Below are 23,493 nucleotides of genomic sequence, written 5' to 3'. Positions count from 1 at the left end.
TGCAGACTGGTCCTTCTGATTCTTACTTGGTATTCAACTGTGTAGCTGTTACACAAGTCTGATTAGAACACCTTAAAACTGATGGGGTGAGAGCTAGAACAATCCTTAATTATGCCCTTTTTACCCACATGCATTGTCCTCTGTCTGTGTTCTACAGAAATATTTCTTCCACCCACACTCTGATTATGCACCATATCACCATGACATTCATTTAGTGCAGTTGTCACATAATTAGGCTGTGCAGGAAATCTTACCATTTATACTTCTACGCTATGATTATTACACTAGTCTGCTCCATACACATACTCTATTGGCCAGATTATGTTGACACCTTTCACAAAAAGAGGTTTAAAGATGTAAATGTTTTATTCATAATTGCTTGATTGCAGATGGTTAATACTGCTCTAAGACTAAAATACATTAACACATTTCACAAATGTGTCAGTGTGAAGATATTGGTCCCTTAACTTGTAACAGGAAACCTGTACAATATTAGCAAGCATACTTGGAAGTACCAGGATAAAATCCATTTACGACGTTTACAAAAATAATTTTACTCGGTCAGACATTACCCAAAGGCACTGCCTAGCGAATGATATGCTCTGCAGAATAACAAAATATTGTAGCCACCTTAATATCTGTGAAAAATGTTTATCTTTATATGTGGACAGATTCAAGGAAAGAGGCTACCAGAGGCACGGATTTAGTTGCCATTCACCCATGTAAAAGATAAACTCTGAGAAGTAGCTTGGCTGAAGAGCATGAATTTAAATAAGCCATGGTGTGGGGCCACATATTACACCAGTGTGCGCTTTTTGTTATGTTTATGGAAAGAGATAAGGTTGGAGATATAGGGGGCAGAGGTCTGGATAAGAGCTTTATGCGAGTAGTTTTAATTGTGCTTTGAAGAGGAAGGGGAGCCGTATGTTTGAATAAGAAGGTGATCCTGATCCTGGAGATATTTGAAGATGGAAGTGACAAAACTGGGAAAAACACTGAACGTGTGGTTTGAAGGATTGGGCAGTCTATGATAACTCCAAGATAGCAGACTTGCGGAATAGAAGAGATGAGGTGAAGTTGTCAATGGATAGTGAAAACGAGTGAGGTGAAGGGACTCAGGAGCAGGGCCGTAACTAGGGTGGTGCGACCTGTGCCATGGCACAGGGCATCGCAGGGCAGGTGGCGCTGTTCAGGGCCTGTCAATTTTCCAGTTTATCATTCTCACTTGTAACTTCCTCTATTATCCCCAGCATCTCCTGTCCTCCCCATCTCTTCCCTGCCCCTTCCCATGAGGCCGTGACCCTTTTTCAGGTACACTATATTATGTCCCTATTTGAAAAAGGGGGGTGGAGAGTGCCAATGCTCTTTTTGGCACAGGGCACCAAAAAGTCTAGTTATGGCTCTGCTCAGGAGGGTGGGAAGATAATCATCTCAGTCTTAGACATGTTCAGTTTAAGAAAGCCCTGGGACATCCAGGAGAATGTGTCATGGGAGAAGTTAACCTGAGTACTATCAATAAAGAGATTATGTTGGAGGCCATAAGAGCTGATGAGCACACATAAGGAGGAAGTACAGTATTGAATGAACATAGAAAGGGACAAAGAACAGAATCTTGGAGGACACTAACTGGTAGTGGAAGAGGACGACAAGTTGAGCCATGAGAAGAGGCAGAGAAAGAGTAGTCAGAGAGGTAAGAAGAAAGCTAGGAGAGGGTATTGTCACACAGACCAAGTGAGTGAACGATTTGCAGGAGGACAGGATGGTCAAGTGGATTAGAAGTCAGGGAGAATAAGCAGAGTGTAATGGCCCTTGAATAGGGTAGAAAGGTAATTCTAGACTTTAGTCAGTAGTTTCTGTAGAATGGAGAGCCATACTGAAGTAGGTCCAGTAGGGAGTCAGAGGAAAGAAAGGATGTATAGTGGTTGTAGATAATCCACTTGAGGAGCTTGGAGGCAAAAGGGAGTAGAGAGATGGAGATGTAAATAGAGAAAGATTCAGTGTCAAGATAGATTTTTTTTAAGAATAGGAGAGAAAAGGACATGCTTGAATGCAGAAGGCATGGTTCCTAATGAGAGAGGAAGGTTGGTTAGATGGGCAAGGTAAGTGCAGGAAATGGGAGAGATGGAGCAGAGGTGCCAGAAGGGGATAGGATGTATGGAGGAGGCGTGAGTGGACCGAATTAGGGCCATGGCTTCAACTCCAGAAACTAGGGAGAAGGAAGTTATAAATGGCAGGATGGAGGGGGAAGATGGGTACTGACTGGAGGGGAAGGGGCCTCGATGGGAATGGAGAAGGTAAAGCAAGGCAGGCCTGTTTGGAGGTATGCTGATGTATGTTATAAAGTTTGTATGTGAAGTGGGTTGCAAAGACAAATGAGGAGGAGAGGCAAGGAGGAGGGCAGAGGAGGGAGCTGATGTTAGCAAAGAGGTGGCGGGTTTTGGAGTACTGAGAGGAAGATAAGGGTTTTCAAATAAGACTGTTTTGATAGGGAAAGGGCTGTATGAGTAAAGCAGAAAGCTGAAAAGGAGGAAACCCACAGGGGAATGTGATTTACTCCAGTGTCGTTCAGTGGTTCGAGAACACTTTTGTATGTATCTGATGCATTTGGAATACCAAGGTTAATGCATGGATCTGCAAAGGTGAGTAGTGATAGCTGCAGCAACAAAGTCCAGAGCAGAAGTTTACTATTGAAAAGATTATAGCTTGCCCTTGGCAGAAGGTGACAACGGGGTAGAGAGAGGGGACAGTAAACAGAGGGGGTGTCAGGGTCTAGGGTACGTTTTTAAAGAATAGGAGAGACAAGCACATGCTTGAATGAAGAAGGGATAGACAAGGTACAAATATGTTCTCATACACCTATCATTCATATGCTATGTACCGCTGTAAACTTGTCGCATCTAATATGCTGCGCCTGAATGCATAATGGTGTATTCCTCTCCTCTAGTCAGAGAGGGATGTAAATGGAAAAATATGCAAAGAGAATATTGGGTGGTGTCACCAACACATAACATTAAGCCATCCTCTGGGAGTGGATGCAGGTAAGGATCTGGAGATCTCTTTAAGTGGTTGTGGTGGACCCAGCCTCCTCAATAATTGGTTGTCTCTGTCTGAATCTTATAGGGTGATGGCCCATCATTCAATGGGAATGGTGGAGCAGTCACTGGGTGCAGTAGTCTCATTCATAGAAGCCTATTGGATTTTCACTTTTGAATCATTGACACCGCAAGGTCTGAATGAAAATATCAAACTTATCTTAATATGTCTGACAAGTAATTTTTTGCTACAGTACATTCAGAACCCATTTCTACCTTCTGGACCAGATTACATACATATAGTTTTTAATTTTTTTTCTTCCTCTTTAACCTTCAGTGACGTTCTTACATCATAAAACATTTTCAATATACCACTATGTAAAAGTAGAAAAATAAGTTATTGATAGAAGATATATAGAAAGAAGGTTGGTTTGCACTGAACATCTGCGTAGATGAGCACTCCGATCTCTACACTGAACCATTGCAAATTATTAAGCGTCTGGAGTAGATTTTTCTTTAGGTTTATTGACTAATGTAAAATGAGAAAAGATGTTTAGCGATTGGTGAAAAGAACCTGTAAAAATGTAAAGCTAAGCATATACTCTCGAGGTTCAAACCCGGACGGGACTACACCCAGGTTGCGAGCTTGAAACAATGGGTCCTCCCAGGATCCGGGCCGCCTTTTAACGCCTTGAGCTATGGCACCTGAGTCTCTCTGCCACACACCCTCCCCCCTAAGCTTCTTACCATTTGGTGAAGCTTCCTGTAATCTAGAGAAATTCACCCATTTCTCTTCCTTTCTCCTACCAGTTTCGGAGAAATACTTATTTTAGTATTCCTCCCCCACCTTCACCATATGTTATTTTGTTTGTGTCAACCTAACATCTCGTCTGGAGAGAGCATCCGCATTTGCATGCATTTTTCCTGGTCGACGTCGAACTGAAAAGTGATAAGGTTGCAAAGCTAGAAACCACCAGGTGACCCATGCAGTAGTTTCTTTATTCAGATGCGTCCACTGCAACGGGGCATGGTCTGTCAACAACAGAAATTCTCTAGCCAGCAGGTAATATTGTAAAATTTCCACTGCCCATTTTATAGCCAGATGCTCATGCTCTACTGTGGCATATTTCCTCTCTTGCAGCTGATATAAAACACAGGTTTTCTTCTCCGTTCACCTCTTGGGCCAGAACAGCCCCCAAACCCATTTCTGAAGCATCTATTGGTAAAACAAATATTTTCTTGAAATCTGGCACGTGCAACACTAAAGCTGAGCAAAAGGCTCCTCTTAAATCCTTCTACGCAGCCTCTACCTCTTACGTCCAGATAATCTTGTCTGGGCTGTTCTTCTTCAGGCATATGGTTAAAGCCACAGCTGTGGCCGAGGAATTGGTAATAAACCTTCAGTAATAGCCTACCAGGCCAAAAAAGGTCTGCAGTTGGGTTTTGCCAGCGGGTTTAGGCCAATTGAACACCGCCTCCACTTTATTGGTCCGGGGTTTTATTTGTCCACGCCCAAATATGAACCCCGAATACCTGGCCTCGCTAATGCCAAAAGCACATTTTTCCAGATTGGCAGTGATGCCATGAGTACGGAGGGACTCGAGGACCACATTTGTTTTGGGAAGATGGGCTCCAAATTTTGAGTTAAGACGAAATTATCGATAAGGTATGCAACAGCGTAACCTTGGTGGGGCTTCAGAAGTCTATCCATAGCCCTCTGGAAGGTGGCTGGGGCCCCATGAAGACCAAAAGGTAGTACCAGATATTGGAATAACCAATCAGGGATTGAGAATGCCGTCTTCTCCTTCACCTGCTCAGTTAGAGGAATTTACCAATACCCCTTCATCATATCTAACGAAGTCAAATAATGACTTTTAGCAAGATGTTCCACTACATCATCGATTCGAGGCATGGGATAGGAATCAATTTCGAGATTTTATTTAATTGACAAAAGTCTTTGCAAAACATCAGGGTGCCCAATGGTTTGGGCATGACGATGATTGGATTATGCCAGTCACTATTAGATTCTTCTATAACTCCCAGCAGCAACATTTCTTGAACTCCTTGCCATACAGCTGCTCTCTTAGTTTCAGGAATTCAATAAGGATGCAGTATTAATGTAACTCATGGGGGAGTCACTATATCATGCTGTATAATCTGCATCCACCCTGGTAGAGGAGAGAAGACATCCTGGTTATTTCTTAGTTCCTCTGCCTGTTGCCATTGAGTTGGAGTCATAGGGCCTGATTCAGACCCACTCGCGAGCGGCTGTCCGCTCGCAAGTGGGTCGATGTTATGGACTGAGCATGCGCACGACGGAGGGAGCTCCGTCGTGCGCATGCGCCAGACGCGACGAGCGAAGGAAAGTCCTTCGCTCGTTGTGTCCGATCAAAGGGGGCGTGCTGTCAATGTTGATTGACAGCACGCCCCCTTTGGTGGGCGTGCCGGGGGCGTGCCTCCCTGACGGGGGCGTTCCCACGGGAACGCCTCCCGTCAGAAGCCGGCCCACTGACATCACTAGTGATGTCAGTGGGAGTGATTTTGGCTCTGATAGAGCCAAAATCACTCCGGAGCTTGCGGTTGAAAACCTCAACCGCAGGCTCCGGCTCGCAAATTCGATGGTCGCGATGGTCTCGACCATCGCGACCATCACAATGCACGTTCGTATAGCCTGTGGGTGGTGACCCACAACTATACAAGCGTCCAGGAGGACGCTCCATGAAAATGGAGCCCGGCCCTCATTCAGAGCATGCGCTCTGCTCAGAGCGTACGGCTCTGAATGAGGGCCATAGTCCCCTCTATAGAAACAGGACACCCTGGGCTCTTTTTGGCTATGCTAAAGGCCTGAGCAGAATCCCCCCATTCCAGGGTTTTAACACGTTGATATAATGGATTTGTTCTGACTTTCACCTCTTTGTCGAACTCTGCAATTGACGGGCCCGACCGCTTCCATCACTTCATATGGTCCTTGCCAGTGGGCATACAGCTTGCTTTCCTGAGTAGGTACCAGTACTAGCGCTTTGTCACCTGGCTTAAATGTCTGACAAACCACAGTTTTTTCATTTTTTTTGAGCAAGCTGCATGTTCTGATGGAGAGGTTCTATTTGATGAATGTGTTGGTACAGCTGGGCCATTAACTGTACCACATCGGGATCTGAGGCAGACTGTTTCTCCCACCCATCTTTCAACAGGTCGAGGATGCCCTGAGGCTGCCTATCAAACAAAAGTTCAAAGGGACTAAAACCCGTAGATGTTTGGGGTACTTCTCTTATGGCAAATATTAAGTATGGGGGCAAAAGATCCCAGTCCCACTTATGCTGGGCTACGGCCCATCGTATCATTTGTTTTATGGTGTGGTTAAATCTCTCTGCTAGCCCATCCATCGGCAGATGATATACTGAAATTGTTAGCTTACTCATACACAACAATTTACACATATCCTTCATAAGCTTTGATACAAAAAGGGTACCCTGATACGTATGGATTTTCTTTGGTATATCCAACCAGTAACAAATCATTAGTAGTTCTCGGGCTATGGTACTAGACTTTATGGTCCTCAAAGGAACAGCCTCTGGATACCTTGTGGCATAGTCTAGTATCACCAAAATATACTGGTGTCCCTGAGCAGATTTGTCAACAGGCCCCACTATGACCATTGCAATCCGTTCAAAGGGAACAGAAATGATGGGCAGGGACACCAAAGGCGCTCAGAAATGTGGACGGGCGCTCATTCTTTGGCAGACAGGGCACTCGCTGCAGTACTTTTGCAACGCTGCCAACATCCCCAGCCAAAATAGCAGTTGTTGAACCTTTTGTAACATTTTATCTGCCCCCGGATGGCCGCCCCATAATTGTGCATGTGCCGCCTGCAGTACTAGCCCTACATGAGCTTGAGGCACTAATAACAGATACACCTTTTGCTACCTCACAGGTACCCTCTGGGGGTGAAGGAAACTTTACTTGCCCATCTAACATGTTGTTAAAAGCATTCAACAAATTTTGGTCATTTCATTGGTCACGTCCAAAGTCTGACACAGACACCCTCAGACAATCTGGTTCCCAGTTCCCCTCATTGCCTCTGCATTTAAGGTTTCCGAAATGGAAGCCTGTTCCCACGGTAGCTCAATATGACCAGACAAGGCTTGTAGTGGACTGTAGTTTGCTTCGCTGGTTGTTCCAGCGTCTGCGGGCTTTGTATCCTTCCGGAAAAAAAATAATCTCCCATATCAGCGAGAAGTCCTGACCAAAGATCAGGGGATACAGCGACCGGGCAGACCACTGCAGCTACCAGTTGTAATTCCATTCCGTGCCAAATCAGTAGGATCTTCACATGTGGGTACATGTCCATGGCTCCATGCATGCACACGATCTTTACAGGCAGTAGTGTAGTGTCGAAGTCAAATAATTGGATATGATCGTTTGTAATTATCTGATGATCTAGTCATCTGTGGGCTGATAAAGAGTAGATCGGATGCTACTCTGCATCGGCAAAATCTGATTTGCACAAATGCGTATATGTATATTTATATCTGTGCAAGGTTTAGTCAGTGATGAGAAACAAGTTCTGGGTATATGTTTGTTACTAGTAATTAAAATACACAAAGATACTATGAGGTGTTTAGGAATATTTAAAATGCAAAGTTAGAGACAATTGTCAGAAGTTTGACTATCGTTAGCAATTGTATGCCTTGTGTTCAATGCTATTGTGGTTAAGAGGGACTGACATTTACATTCTAAATAAGCATAGGGAAGCATTTGTTGAGTTATCAGACTTCTTGACTCCTGCAAAAGCTTGCTATGTCACCTGTGAGCAGAACAACTTCATTGTATATGACCCCTTGGAATTAGATTCAGACAGATATAATATCAAGAATGCCAGTTAATGGATAAAGCTATATATATATATATATATATATATATATATATATATATATATTTATTAGGGATGTGCAGGCTCGGATAGGTTCGAGTTTGCACGGTGAGTTCGGATTTTTCCATCCAAAAAAAAACAGAACTCAGAAAGAGGCTAAGCGTCATCTAACATGGACGATCATCATTATTCCTGGACAAAAGTCCAGGAATGATGATGTTCGTCCATGTAAGATGACGTTTAGCCTCTTTCTGAGTTCCGTTTTTTTGGAGGGAAAAATCCGAACTCAACGTGCAAACTCGAACCTATCCGAGCCTGCACATCCCTAATATATATATCTCCATGACACATACAATAATGCACATTTGCACACACATATATATATGCATACACAGATGTTTACATGCATACTCACATACATAGTTGCTATTTCAATATACAGACGCTCAACGCATACTGATTAATTCCTGTAAATATCTCACATTCCCTTATGCAGGCACATATATAAAAGGTTCCCTAGCATTGAGCGTAATATTAGAGGTTTTGTTAGCTAATCATTATGGTGTAAAAAGTATATATATGATATTTAAGGTATAGAACTTAGTAGGCATGTCGCGTTTGGAATCATACTGACACCCCGTTTAATTCCAGATATCCAAATCTATCGGCGAATGAGTCGCATCTTGCGTTTGGTGGTTATGGATTATGGGGAATTATTGGTTAGAATGTGTACTCTGTATGTAGTGTCTTAATCAGTTTTAACTTGTTTTCAGGGATGGACTATATCCTTGTTTTCACCATATGAACTGTCCTATGGCCTGCATCGTACCAGAATGACAAGAATCAAGAACCAATGAAATCACGTATGCTTGTCTCTATTGTTGGTGTAACACTCTGGAGGGTATATAGGCTTGTGCTTTTGGGGCTAGATCTCAGTCATACCCATTTGATGACCACAGACGTCAGGATTGATGACTGGGACCTGGATTCGGGGCGCATGCGCATATATTGGCTGTACCTTTTGTATTTAATTGTCTTTGCGCTAATTGTGATAGATCAAAGTGTGTAACTTACTTTTTGTTGCAATAAGAACTTTTTGTGCTTTGGAACCACAATTTCTGTTTAGCGATATTGGGGTATTCATAGTAGTGTCCTGGGGGTACCAAATCGGCTGAAATAAGGGATAAATATCCCTTTATCCTAACATACTGCTGACCTAATGTTATATCTGTGCTATACAGTATGTAGCCCTTTCCTCATATTCTTCTCCTACCCTTACTTATACAATCATTTACTACTAACTCCCAACAATGGCACTTTACACTTTGTTTCCGACACCCTGCTGCTTATTTTAGTGTTATGATCACTAATGCAGCAATGATAAACCTTGTCCTGCATTGTTTTATACTGCAATAACTTTTTTGTGTGCTCATTTACTTATGTACTTTGTAAGGTGCTGCAGTACCCTTGCGTTGCCATATAAATAATAATAATAGTAACTTACAGTATATGTCCATGTGTATAGACTTTGGGTGGGAAATGTAATCGGCTGCAAGTCTCCAGTGAGATCAATCTAGCTGGAATCTGAATCAATTTTTTCTGGCAAGTTTCCATAGTTTTAAAATGAGACTACATAACTCAACAGCGACGTGTCTGCTGTAACCTGCAAATTCTAAAATCACAGGAGTTTGACCTCAGTTTTATATAAGTATACTGTAGCTTTTGTATAATATTCTCTGATAGGTTTTGTAAGAAACTATTTGTAGGAGAGAACAGTCGTCAGAAGCACAACTATGGTCAAATTAAAAATTGCTCCCTTGAAAACTACTAAAATTCTGGTAGATTTTTTGACTGCTGATATACAAATCCAATAAGTACAATGTGGATAAACTATCAAATTATTAAAATGAATGGGATTATTACAATAGTGGATGATGGCAATGTGCCCAATTATGGGGATGTAATTTTGGCCGGAAGGTGTAGGACCGTGTGACCATAAATACAACAGTAGACCAGTGCACAGTACACAGGGTAGAGGTGAGGGTGAGAGCACAAGACCAATGATTAGTGCAGGGGAAGGGAAGATGGTAGATATGATGGGGTATTTAGAGTCCTGTTTCTTAGTACAACCAGGGGATGGCGACATACAGTTTAGAAGGTGGTCAGTCTCTGGCCTCAGTATGCTGGTGTCCGTTGACTTCCTGGCGCAATTACCACACCCTGGATGGGCAGGCAGAATGCTTCTGTGTGGCATGGATATGATGCAGTAGTGGCTTGTGTGCCGATTACGTAGATTCCATTTGTGTCCACCTTCTTCAGCAATTGCCGCACCTCGATCATGTGGGCAGAGAGGCCTTCTTAATTCTTTCTATCTTCTGCCGGCTCCTCTGACTGGCAACTTCGCGTCATCATGACTTCATATGCGAGTCACTGCTGGGAGCTGGCCGAATGCAGCTGCTGACTGCAGAGCTAATTCTACTGTGATTGTGAACGGTTATCAGTGCAGTATGCATTGGTGTCGATCTGCCCCTGTATAACAGTATTACATAGGGGCCAGGTCTAATGTATCCCTGAATGAAAGAGTCTTTACTGGCACCTTCTCTGTGCAGGCACCCAAGGAACATGCCCGGGTAGCCCCACCCTTGTTACGCCACTGATAGTCATGTGGTGGAGTATTGCGTTTGGAGTTTAGTGAATACTTAAAACGATTTCCGATTACTTTGTCTTTGTGACTTTGTGTGTCTAGTTTATTATATTTTTCTCTTAACAGATTTGTTTTAGAATTTTGTGTAGTGTTTGTTTAAGTCTTTATTTTTAAAGTGGTGTTTGTCTTTTGTGTGATGGAGGATGGCGCATAGGAGGAGGACTCAGGTGAGGAAGAGGAGGTGGTAAAGGTATTCCCTAAGGTAGTGGAGAAGGATGGAGATGATGAGAAGGCGGTTGAGGCAGAAGAATGGAGAGCAAAGTGTGTCCCTGGAAAATAAAAAACTGAGCATAATGTGTGGTTTAGTTTTCAGGAGAATTGTGCACTAATGTTTGCTATTGTGCCACCATACAATAGGATACTGAACACTTAGCCACACAGCACATTACTGCCCTGAAGGATGCAACTCTCGCTGGTGGTCTGTGATACAGAGAATGTTGTAGGCTATGTGAAGAGAATTTTGCCACAAGCGTTTCTACTATATTAAAAGGCAGCTCAAAGAGAAGCAGCTACCAGCAAGAGGGACCTACGCTTGACCACCACTGCACATAGACTAACACCTCATACGAGGAGGAGATGCAGCAGCATATACTGCCAGAAATCCTGCCAGGCATGCACATCGTGGACACAGACTGGCCTCCACCTGTGCCGTTTCTACAATGCCTAAATAATTTTTTGGGGGGTGACAGCATGATTTCCCCAAAAACTGACAGGCCTTTTCGCTACTTACCTTTCCGCCGGGTCCCGTTTTCGCTGGATCCTAATTGAATATGGGGATAGGCGGGCAGACGCCCGATACTTTATCCCCCCTAAACCAGCAATGATGCCGAAAAAGTCTGACCTCTGACTTTTCGCCTCAACTTGAATATGGCACCATTCCGGAAATTTGCTTCCATCAGCTCCCAACTGCACAAATTAACCAGTACAATTTACAAATCACCACCTATTACACCTGGCCAGTTGTAGGTTTACCATAGTAAAAAATCAGGACATCAAGGTTAGACATGGCGAAATTGATAGTGCTGTGTTTCTGTCAAGTTTTCATATTCTATTATATACAAAGACTTGAAACTGTGCAAAAATATGCAAAATTTGCAAACTTGAACGTTATTACATTTCCCCCCCATGTGTTGTTATATGTACAAATCTGTGGGACCTTCTCCCCCAGCAAGGGGTGGGTGGTTTCCGGACCTTCTCCTCTGGTGTGTACAGGAGGTGCTGTCTGTTCTGGATGTGGGAAGCTTGTGTATAGCTAGCAGTGAAAGCCAGATGGTGCGTCTCCATTCCGCTCTCACTGCACTGTTGAATTGAGTGGCTGTGAGCAGAGGTGAGGCAGCGCTGCATGCAAGTCTAGCAATCCCTAAAAGCTGTGGAGGGTGCACACTGGCCTCCCCCATCTCTAGTGCGCAGCTGCTAGACTGATATTAGACTGCTTATATTTTAGAAAGTAGAACAGAAAAACAATACCACTCTAAAGTGCAATGTGCAATTTGTATAGTCAAACTCTAATGTCATACAAAATACAAATGGATGTGCCTCATACAATTTTCCCAAGAGTATTCAGTAGCAGGGGGGGGGGGGGGGGGGGGGAGATCAGGTAGAATTACAATACAGAAATTAGTGTAATGAGTATGTCTCAGTAACTGGGACATTGGGAGGACACATTGTGTTACATAGGCAAGCGACACACCTACATGCCTTGATGTTGTCAGAAAGCGCGTTGGGCATTTGAATTTCTATGTGGTCAGCCATACTTCTGAAGACCCTTGGGAAAATTGTGATTTCAATACATACACTGAGATTAAAATTTTGGACCAGATGCATAAAGGTGGATTGGACCCTTGTGGAATTTCGCATTATGTTAAGAGAAGTGCATTTATTTTTGTACAGGGTGTTCAAAACATTACGCAACCATATAGGGAAATGCATGTAAATGTTACCTTCTTTTCCAGGTGGTGAAGAACAATGAAAACTGCAACTGAGGACCCATGGGGTACACATTGCAGTAGCGTGTATTCATTGTCACGCACTACATCTACTCCAGCAGTTTTGTCCGGACGCAGTTGCTCCAAAGAAATCCTACTGTACAACAAGTTTTAGGAAACAGGGAATGCCACGGACACAGCAAGAATTGGAAGACCAAAGGAGTTAACAGAGAAAAAGTTGACTAAAGTGCGAGCTGCATATGTTGCGAGTCCGTGGAAGTCCGTGCAACTCCTTTCAAGTCAGTTGGGGCTCTCCATCAGCAGTGCACACATGGCATTGTGCAAATCATGGAAAATGTACACTTACAAAATCCTCGACGTCCAGCAGCTGCTGCCTGGAGACCTGGAAACTCATCAAGCTTACTGCCACTGGTTCATGGAATATGTAACGCCGGATGGGGAAAAACAGGATGATTGTTATTGGTCTGACAAGGCGTGGTTCCATCTTGATGGATAAGTCAATGCACAAAATTCTCGAGTGCGGGCCACGTAAAACCCACATGAGCTGCATGAGCCGCCTTTGCGCTCACAAAAAGTTGGTGCCTGGTGTCCCTGGTCACATAATCGCATCTTCCTAACATTCTTCCAAGACACAGTTAACAGTGGCCGATACATAACGATGATGCAAGGACTTAACATGTTGTCGGTAGAGAGATTGCAGAGCACGTGGTTTCAACATGACAATGCCACTGCCCATTCAGCTAGAAACACCATGGCTTACTTGGAAGAGTGATTTCCAGGACGACGGATCGCACAGCGGTTGTGGTCAGAGCGATCTGCTATTTAACACCTCACAATTTTTTCTTGTGGGGGTACCTGAAGCATGCTGCCTACGCAAAACTCACCCGCACGGTCTTCCAAAATTGAAAGTGAACATTCATAACTGTGTCGATGCAATTTCACAGGAAACACTGCAAAGGGTGTTCAAGAACATGATCAGTTGTGTCCATTTGTGTGAAGCACAGAACGGCGGCCACTTCCAGCAGTTACTGTGAAATAAATAGTTTCCCCATACGGTTGCGTAACTTTCTGAACACCCTGTATCATGTAGATGCATTACTGGCTATTCTGGGAAGAGCAGTCCCGTTCTATTAGAGGAAGGATGCTTCCGGAGAGGATTTCCTAGTTGCATAAGATAAGCTCATTATTATTTGCACTTTGTTACAATGTAGATTCACCTGAATATTTTAGAATATGCGGGTTTGTCTATACATACTATATTGCCCTTATTTCTAAATATTATTTTTCCTAATTTCAAATACTTATCCTGTCCAAAGCAGAGCTTTTCACAAGGTTAGCATTAGCAGCCACTCATTGAATGTAGAATAAGCACTACAATTAATTTGGACATTTTATTGGATTTGATACATATTGCTATAGTTTAAATTAGGATGTCTTGCCCATGTGCAACAAGAGCAGTTGTAAGTCAAACATAAGAGAAACAGTTCACATACACCAACACCACCTGATTTAGATGGAATGGGATTGTATTACCGACGGCTGTTTAGTCGCCGGTTCAAATCCCGACAAGAAAAGACTGACAGGCTGAAATCCTGACAAGCTCAGGTAAGTACTCCAACACTCCCCTCTTTCCCCCCCAACCCTAATAGACTTGCGTTTTTTAAAAACTTTGTAATAACTGCCATCATAAACCTTATGTGGACCTGACTATTCTCCACCCACAGATACATACACCTGAACACTGCCTGTAGTGAACTAACATTTCTTTTGCAACCATTACCCCTTATGGACTATACTTAATAACAATAAACACAGAAGGATATCAATTATCAGTTGTAATATACTTTTCTTAATCATAGTAAGATTCTAACTCCTCCTTTTTGAAAATGTACAATTATTTTGTTCCTTGTTTTGGGCAGTTTTTTTTGTGGTTAGTGAAAATGAATTCAAAGTTGGGGCTGAAAAAAAACATGAGACAAAAGAGAAGAACAGTGTGTGCAATTATAAAGCTCTGTTATGGATTAGATAATACAAAAATGAACTTGGGATGTGAATAGAACAGGACCATTACTTAGCTAGTATGGTATCAAACACACCAGTTCTGCTATATATGCTGCTATGGGATGCAGTCACCATCCCGATGCAGACAATGCCGATGGACAGACTACAGATGCCAGAATCCCGGTTCCAGAATCCTGAAGGCTGCGATTCCAACAGTAAGTATTATGGTTCGGCGGCAGGGGGAGGGTTAGGGTAAGGCTGCGGGAAAGGTGGGATAGCACACTTATGTGTATGCGTTGGGATTTCTACTGTTGGGATTACGTTGCCAGGATTCTGACCGCCAGCATTATCAGCACCGGGATTGCGTACCCAACCCACTGTTATGTATCGGGAATAGCCTACAGCGGTTAACGATCTTGCCATTTTCATGGCTTGCAGCATTAATAAAAAAGAATTGAGGTTTCCTGCAGTAAGCTTAGGCACATTTTAATGTATAATTAAAGGAAAATAAAATTGAAGATGATTTCTCTATTTATTCTGCATATAAAAATTGTGGAACAAATCTAATTTAATCATCATAAGGTGGACATGCACTATATAAAAAGGTTCTGTCCCTACAGGCTACAGAGATGTCAAGTAGAAAAATGACAGCATGTAAATATTTTACAAAATACTGTACATGTATACTAACTTAAAATAATTTGATGCAACATGCGCTAATTTTTCAATTGTGAATGCACACCAAAAAGTTCTTACACATCATTTCCATTGTCAAATGAGACTCATTTTGCGACCTTGTGCTTAGAGAGAGAAGTATGGGCTGGATGGGGCATGTTAGCATGGTCAACGAACACTAAGGGTACTTCATCACTACTTCACGCACAATACATCCCATGCTAGCCACAAGACAGACACCTATGCGCCTGTTAGCAGATGAAATACCTGCGATTGTTCAACCCCTGGTGCAAAACCTATGATGATGACAATCTAATTGACTGAATGCATCTGAATACCCCCCACTAATACTATTACTAATGTAATGTGCGATTTGAATTAATGGCGTGATATTTGCAATCAGTCAGCAGCAATAAAGCAGATTAACATTTTATCATTTAAATTGGACGGTGATGGAGGTGTTTATTGATTTGAACTTAAACAGTACTTTGATTTTTTTTTCTTTGCATCTTTTTTTTTCTTTTTTTTTACATGGCAAATGCAACTTTATTCATTATTACTAACACTGTCCAGACATGTAATATATTGTGTATGAATTGTGTATCCTAATTTTAGCATATATTACTACAACTGTGAAACCAAATCTCCGGGACTAAACCAGGTGCATATACTACTATTCACTCAAGAAATAAAGCAGACAGATGCTACAATCGCCTTTTTGCGGGGAGCATTATGCATTTGCGATTTGGATGCAATTTCTGTCCAAGTCAGCATGAACCCCATTACAACTATTTGCACACACTATTTGTTGATATTAATGCTCATTAAAAACTTGAAACCTTAGAATTGTGATTTGTTTTACCACAAAACCTACTTTTCCGAGTTCTTTATCTTCAAGTGCCAAAACGCCAGTACTTTCTGTAAAGAGCTTCACTTTAACAATTGGTCGAGGATGAGTAGTTGTAAAATCTCCTTGCGTTCCCCATCTGCAGAAGAAGAAAAACAATTTTTTACACTAGATTATATATGAAACATTTGTAAAGCGACAGAATACTGTAATACACAGTGCTTTACAGTCTGGACTAAATACAGGAATAAAACAAGACTGGATAGTGACAGACAGGGAAAGAGGTAAAAGGGCATTATTACAATGTATAGAATGATAGTAGTACCGAATAATACCAGAAGTCAGGGACGGATCTAGACTTTTCTTTTAGGGGGAATGAAGGGGGGGGATTTTATTATTTATCCTAGCTCCTCCTCTTTCCTGTCACCTCCTCTTTTTGGCCCAAACTCCTCCCCTTTACTGAGTTTTTGTTTGGAATAATCTGTGACCACCAAACAATTTCTATATTTCTTATCCCCTTTTGTAACACTCGCAGATAAGAAGCTGATATACAGTATATGGGGGATGCGATTAATATCCCGACTGCGGGGATCCTGGTGGTCAGAATGTCAGCACCAGCATTCTGACCTCCGGAATCCTGAAGGGAAGTAGTGGGGTTAGGGGGAGAGTTAGGAACTAGGGGGAGGGTTAGAATTAGGCACTAAGGGTGAGGGTTAGGTTTAGGGTGCGGGGAGGGGGAGGGGGGGGGAAGGGCTAGGATACCTACCAAAAAGGTGTCAGTATCCTAACTCTATGGGAATGCCGGCTTCGGGATTCCCATATATGGTTATGTAGCAACTGTAGACAGGATGTATCTTTTACATCCCACCCCCTTATGCCATGCATACTGGCATTTAGTAATGCTGTATACATGCTTACTTATGCCCAGAACAGCTCTTCCAATAATAGCTGTCAAGGTATGACTTCTAGGTTTATGACCATCAGCCAGCACATCCACTACCGTTCAAAAGTTTGGGGTCACTTAGAAATTTCCTTATTTTTGAAAAGAAAAGCACTGTTTTTTCAATGAAAATAACATTTATCAGAAATACACTCTATACATTGTTAATATGGTAAATGATTATACTAGCTGCAAACGTCTGGTTTTTAAAGGAATATCTACATTGGTGTATAGAGGCCCATTTCCAGCAACCATCACTCCAGTGTTCGAATGGTACATTGTGGTTGCGAAGTGCATTAGAAGACTAGTGAATGATTAGAAAACCCTTGTGCAATTATGTTAGCACAGCTAAAAATGTGTTTGCTCGTTAGAGAAGCTATAAAACTGGCCTTCCTTTGAGCTAGTTGAGTATCTGGAGCATCACATTTGTGGGTTCGATTATACTCTCCAAATGGTCAGAAAAAGAGAACTTTCATGTGAAACTCGACAGTCTATTCTTGTTCTTAGAAATGAAGGCTATTCCATGCGAGAGATTGCCAAGAAACTGAACATTTCCTACAATGGTGTGTACTACTCCCTTTAGAGAAAAACACAAACAGGCTCTAACCAGAGTAGAAAGCGAAGTGGGAGGCCCCGATGCACAACTGTGCAAGAAGACAAGTACATTAGTGTCTCTAATTTGATAAATAGACGCCTCACAAGTCCTCAACTGGAAGCTTCATTAAATGGTACCCACAAAATGCCAGTGCCAATGTCAGTAGTGAAGAGGCGACTCCAGGATGCTGGCCTTCTAGGCAGAGTGGCAAAGAAAAAGCCATATCTGAGACTGACTAATAAAAAGGAAAAGATTAATATGTGCAAAAGAACACAGACATTGGACAGAGGAATTTTGGAAAAAAGTGTTATGGACAGACAAATCGAAGTTTGAGGTGTTTGGATCACACATAAGAACATTTGTAAGATGCAGAACAAGTGAAAAGATGCTGGAAGAGTGCCTGACACCATCTGTCAAGCATGGTGGAGGTTTGTGATAGTCTGGGGCTGCTTTTGTGCTGGTAAAGTGGGAGATTTGTACATGGTAAAAACGATTTTGAATAAGGAAGGCTATCACTCCATTTTGCAACACCATGTCATACCCTGTGGACAGCGCTTGATTGGAGCCAATTTCCTCCCAGGACAATGACCCAAAGCACACCTCCAAATTATGCAAGAACTATTTAGGGAAGAAGCAGGCCGCTGGTATTCTGTCTGCAATGGAGTGGCCAGCACAGTCACCAGATCTCAACCCAATTGAGCTGTTGTGGGAGCAGCTTGACCGTATGGTACGCAAGAAGTGCCCATCAAGCCAATGCAACTTGTGGGAGGTGCTTCAGGAAGCGTGGGGTGAAATATCTTCAGATTACCTCAACAAATTAACAGCTAGAATGCCTAAGGTCTGCAATGCTGTAATTGCTGCAAAAGGAGCATTCTTTGACGAAAGCATAGTTTGAAGGACAAAATTATTATTTCAAATAAAAATCATTATTTCTAACCTTGCCAATGTCTTGACTATATGTTCTATTCATTTTGCAACTCATTTGATAGATGTCAGTTTTCATGTAAAACATGAAATTGTCTGGGTGACCCCAAACTTTTGAACGGTAGTGTACATGCTCCAGGGATCTTTGCAGAAAGCAGCCCATAGGCTTCTATAGGCAATGCCATCTATATATAGCATTGCCAATAGGATGCATATAAGCTAGGGGTGTGCACCGGCCACTTTTCGTGTTTTGTGTTTTGGTTTTGGATCTGGATCTTTCTTCGTGTTTTGGATCTGGATTGGTTTTGCCAAAACCACCCTTCCGTGTTTTGGGTTCTGGGTTTTGGATCTGTATTTTTTTGAAAAAAAGCATAAAAACAGCTAAAATCACAGAATTTGTGGGTTTTTCTGCTCCTATGCTATTATTAACCTCAATAACCTTAATTTCCACTCATTTCCAGTCTATTCTGAACACCTCACACCTCACAATAGTGTATTTATGTCCAAAAGGTTGCATCGAGGTAGCTGGATGACTATGCTAAGAGATACGAGTGGGCGGCACAAACACGTGGTCCATCTAGGAGTGGCACTGCAGTGGCAGACAGGATGGCAGTTTGAAAAACTAGGCCCCAAACTATACACAAAGAAAAAAAAGGAGGTGCAAGATGGAATTGTCCTTGGGCCCTCCCACCCACCCTTATGTTGTATAAACAGGACATGCACACTTTAACAAACCAAACATTTCAGCGCCAGGGTCTGCCACACGACTGTGGCTGAAATTATTGGTTCGTTTGGGCCCCCACAAAACAAGCTGGCAATTAATCTGTCCCTGCACAAACTGGCTCTACGGAGGCAAGATGTCGTCCTCATCCTCCTCATCCACCGATTCCTCACCCTCTTCAGTGTTGTGTACATCCTCATCCTCACAGAGTATTAATTCGTCCCCGCTGGAATCCACAACCACAGGTCCCTCTGTACGTTCTGGAGGCTGGTCTCCCTGGAAGAGTTGATAATTCATTTTATGAACATCATCTTCTCCACATTTTGTGGAAGCAACCTCCTACACCTTTCGCTGACAAGGTTCCCGGCTGCACTAAACACTCTTTCGGAGTACACACTGGAGGGGGGGCAACTCAGGTAAAATAGAGCCAGTTTGTACAGGGACCTCCAAATTGCTTCTTTTTCCTGCCAGTACAGGTACGGACTGTCTGACATGCCTACTTGGATGCTGTCACCGATGTAATCCTTTAACAGACAGACGCACGCTTGTCGCTGCTGCTTTGAGGATGCAAGTGCGGCTACAGCCCACACAATTCACAAAGACAGAAAAAAAAAAGAATATTTTTATTGTTTGTGTAGCACACTTTGAGGGTGTCACCACCCTTTAACAGACAGACGCACGCTTGCGCTGCTGCTTTGAGGATGCAGGTGGAATCTAGACGGGATTTGGAACCGGGGACACACTACCTCCATCAATTGTCTAAATCCCACTGCACTAATGGCGGATACCGGACGCACGTCTAACACCAACATAGCAGTCAAGGCCTCAGTTATACGTTTTGCTTCAGGATGACTGCTGTCGTACTTCATCCTCATCGCTAGGGACTGTTGGAGGGTCAATTGTTTAGTAAAAGTAGTGATGTTCCTACTTCCTCTCTGGGATGATGAACAACTCCCAGCAGCAGCAATAGCACTAGGAGGAAGTGGTTCTTGATCGTTCCCTATTTTATTTTTATCAGAGAAAGTTTGGTCCTCCATTTATATTATATTGATATATACGTGCGGCTAAAGCGCACACAAACACAGAAAATATTTTTTTATTTTTGCTGGAGAGTAGTGCACTTTGTGGGTTACACCACCCTTTAAGAAATGAGCCAGCCGGCTCTTTACTTATGGGACACAGGCGCACGCTTGGCGCTGCTCCTTTGTTGATGCACGTGCAGCCACAGTGCACACAATTCACAAACACAGAAAATAATTTTTTTTTTGGTTTGGACTGGAGTGTACTTTGGGGGTTACAGCACCCTTTAACGGTCAAGCCAGCCGGCCCTTTACTTATGACACAGGCGCACGCTTGGCACTACTTTGTTGATGCACGTGCGGCTACTGCGCACACAATTCACAAACACAGAAAAAATATTATTTTTTTAGCACTTGGGGGGAGCACCACTGATGGACAGAGCACCCCTTGGACAACACTACAGCACCCCTTCAGGACTGGGACACTGCACAGGACTTTGGAGTGGACACAGCCCCTATGGAGAACTGACTGCACAACACAGTCCAGCCAGCCCCTATGGACTTTGAAGTAGTGGACACAGCCCCTATTAACAGCAGCAGCACAGCACAACACAGCCAGCCCCTATGGACTTTGAAGTAGTGGACAACAGCAGCACAGCGCAGCACAGCACAACACTACTCTGCACTACACTGCCCAGCCAGCCCTAACTCCCACCCTCCCTCTTCACTGTCCACAGCCGAGTGAGAAAATGGCGCCGACGCAGGTACCTTATATAGGATCCAAAACCCGCGAGACTCGGAAGGCGGGATGATGACGTTTTGCCTCGATTTCAGATCAGAGTCAGGCGGGAAAAGTCGAGCCGGACTCGGATCGGTCTCGGATCGGGGGGGCTCGGATTTCAGAAATCCGAACCCGCTCACCCCTAATATAAGCTACAGGTTGCATATGGACTGCAATGTTCCCATATGCATCAAGCTTCAGAAAGTGTAACTTGCCATGCCGGGGCTCTGCAGCGGTCATCTCAGATATCTGCTGCAGACCATTTTAATACATGCAGAACCGGCCCTAGGTAATTTGGTGCCCTAGGCAAAATGTTGACTGGTGCCCCCTAGTGTTTATATGCGGATGTAGTTATATTGCTGGCGGATGGGATGCCAGCTGTCCATATACTGATGCAAGAACCCCTAATGTCCATACCTGGGTAAGTATGTTAAGTTTCCCCAGAATGGGGGGGTTAGATTTAGGAACTCCCAGGGGATAGATTAGGGATAGGCACCCCCTCGGAGTGCATTAGGGTTAGGCTACGGGGAGGGGGGGTAGGGTTAGGTATCACTGGGGAGAGTTTAGGGTTAGGCACCCCCTGGGAGGGCTGGTTTAGGGTGCAGGAAAGGTGAGGTTAGGGTTAGGCACCACTAAGAGAGGGTTACGGGGGAGGGTACATATCTCCTCTGTCGGGATCTTCAGTGATCGAGCTTCCGTCTATTCAGCCGCCGGCATAGCATACTGATCATATATATATATTATATATACATGTACACACAAATGTATTGTACACATACACATCCTATAAATATATGTACATATTATATATAAATATACACACACACACATATATAGGTCCCAGTGCCTTCAAATTTAATTAGTAAAAAAAAATAAAAGCTGCCTGACAGTGATGCATCACTGTAGAGATCAGATCTCTGGCGGGGGGCCCTCACAGGTGGGCCTGGGAGTACTTAACCCCAGTGCTCCCCCAGCTCTAGGGGAAGGCATAGCGGTGAGTGACAAAATTTGTGGGTCCCACTTTAAAAAAATGGGGTCCTGTCTGACCTTTTCTGGGTCCCATCATAATTTATGCTTTAGAGCTCCCCATATGCCTCTCAGACCTCCCCACATCCCCCTAAAATGCCCATCTGATACCCCCAACAGCATCAGATATCCCCACAAGCCTCTTAAATGCATGTTTTAATGCCTCCACGATCTTTCAGGTAATATGACTTGTCTGTTCACAAAACCCATATTGATTAAGTAGGCTTACCATATCATCACTTTAAACTGGGACACTAATGGATTACACAGGTTCTGTGGCTCATTAAAACCAAGTGAAATCCAGGCATGAAGTCAGCCAGTCACAGAACCTGTGTAATTAATTCATTTGTCCAGTTTTAAAGCGATAGTATGGTTAGCCTATGAATAACGCTTTAGGTAATAGGCATATTTATCAAAGGATAAATGCCCGGTCTTTACACATTATGAAGCACATTAATGCCCTTAACACATTATGCCACACAGCAATGCCCAACCTTTACACATTATACCATGCAGTAATACCCCATACAAATGATGCTGCACATTAATGCCCTTTAGTCCCCCTCTGCAGTGTTCCCAGTAGTAGTCCCCCTCTGCGGTGCCCCCAGCGGTAGCCCCCCCTGCAGTACCCCCAGTGGTAGCCCCCCTCTGCAGTGCCCCCAGTGGTAGCCCCCTCTGCAGTGCCCCCAGTGGTAGCCCCCCTCTGCAGTGCCCCCAGTATTATTCCCCTCTGCAGTGCCCCAAGGAATCCCCCATATGCCTCTCATACCCCCTATGCAGTGGAAAAAGCTGCCCCTCAAATAGGAGTGACCTGGGCATTAGGCCCAGGTCACTAAAGGGCAAATTGGTGGGTCAACTACTGGGGACCCACCTATTTGCCCTTTAGTGACCTGGGCCTAATGCCAAGGTCACACACCTATTTGGGGGGGGGAGAGATTCCTTCAATTGGGCCTAATGCCCCCTATGTAGCCCGGGCCTTGTGCCCGGCCTATATCCCTACAGGCCTATTGCCTGAATTTATGCCACGGGCCTAGTGCCTGACAACTCTGGTGGTCTAGGGAGGGGTAACTAACTGTGGCCCAAGGCCGCCTACCCGCATGGTGGAAGAGGCTGCGGGGGGGAGCTTCGATAGCTCTTTTACTTTCCACCCCCGCAGTCCTCTCCGGTGCTCAGCTTCAGTCTTCTGCCGCTGGCCCGTCCTGGCCAGCAGCGCCGCCTCTTCCTTCTTGATGGCGCTGTCTTCTGGCCTCTTGCGCGGCCGCCGAAACTGTTGCCACACCGCTCTTCACTTGTCTTTGGGAGGTCTTCACTCATCCCCTCCGCCGGACTGAGCGTTCCCGCTCAGCAGCATCTATTCAAGACTCCGCGAGTGGGTGGGGCTATGGCACGATGAGCAGCGTTTGGCTCGTCGC

The 23,493-nt window shown here is 43.8% G+C and overlaps 1 protein-coding gene across 8 annotated transcripts in view; it reads right to left on the bottom strand.

The window, feature by feature from the left end:
* Positions 1–23,493, bottom strand: part of CADPS2 (calcium dependent secretion activator 2) — a 651,719-nt gene that overhangs the window by 490,484 nt on the left and 137,742 nt on the right. For all 8 annotated transcript variants that reach the window (XM_088457657.1, XM_088457656.1, XM_088457658.1 and 5 more), the window contains exon 7: positions 16,103–16,214. In XM_088457657.1, coding sequence (XP_088313783.1) covers positions 16,103–16,214 — 112 coding nt within the window. The remainder of the gene's footprint in view (positions 1–16,102; positions 16,215–23,493) is intronic.

The sequence above is a fragment of the Taudactylus pleione genome, unplaced genomic scaffold, assembly GCF_031769625.1.
Source record: "Taudactylus pleione unplaced genomic scaffold, aTauple2 ptg000041l, whole genome shotgun sequence".
NCBI classification, from domain to species: Eukaryota; Metazoa; Chordata; class Amphibia; order Anura; family Myobatrachidae; genus Taudactylus; species Taudactylus pleione.
This window is presented reverse-complemented; position numbering and strand designations above follow the sequence as displayed.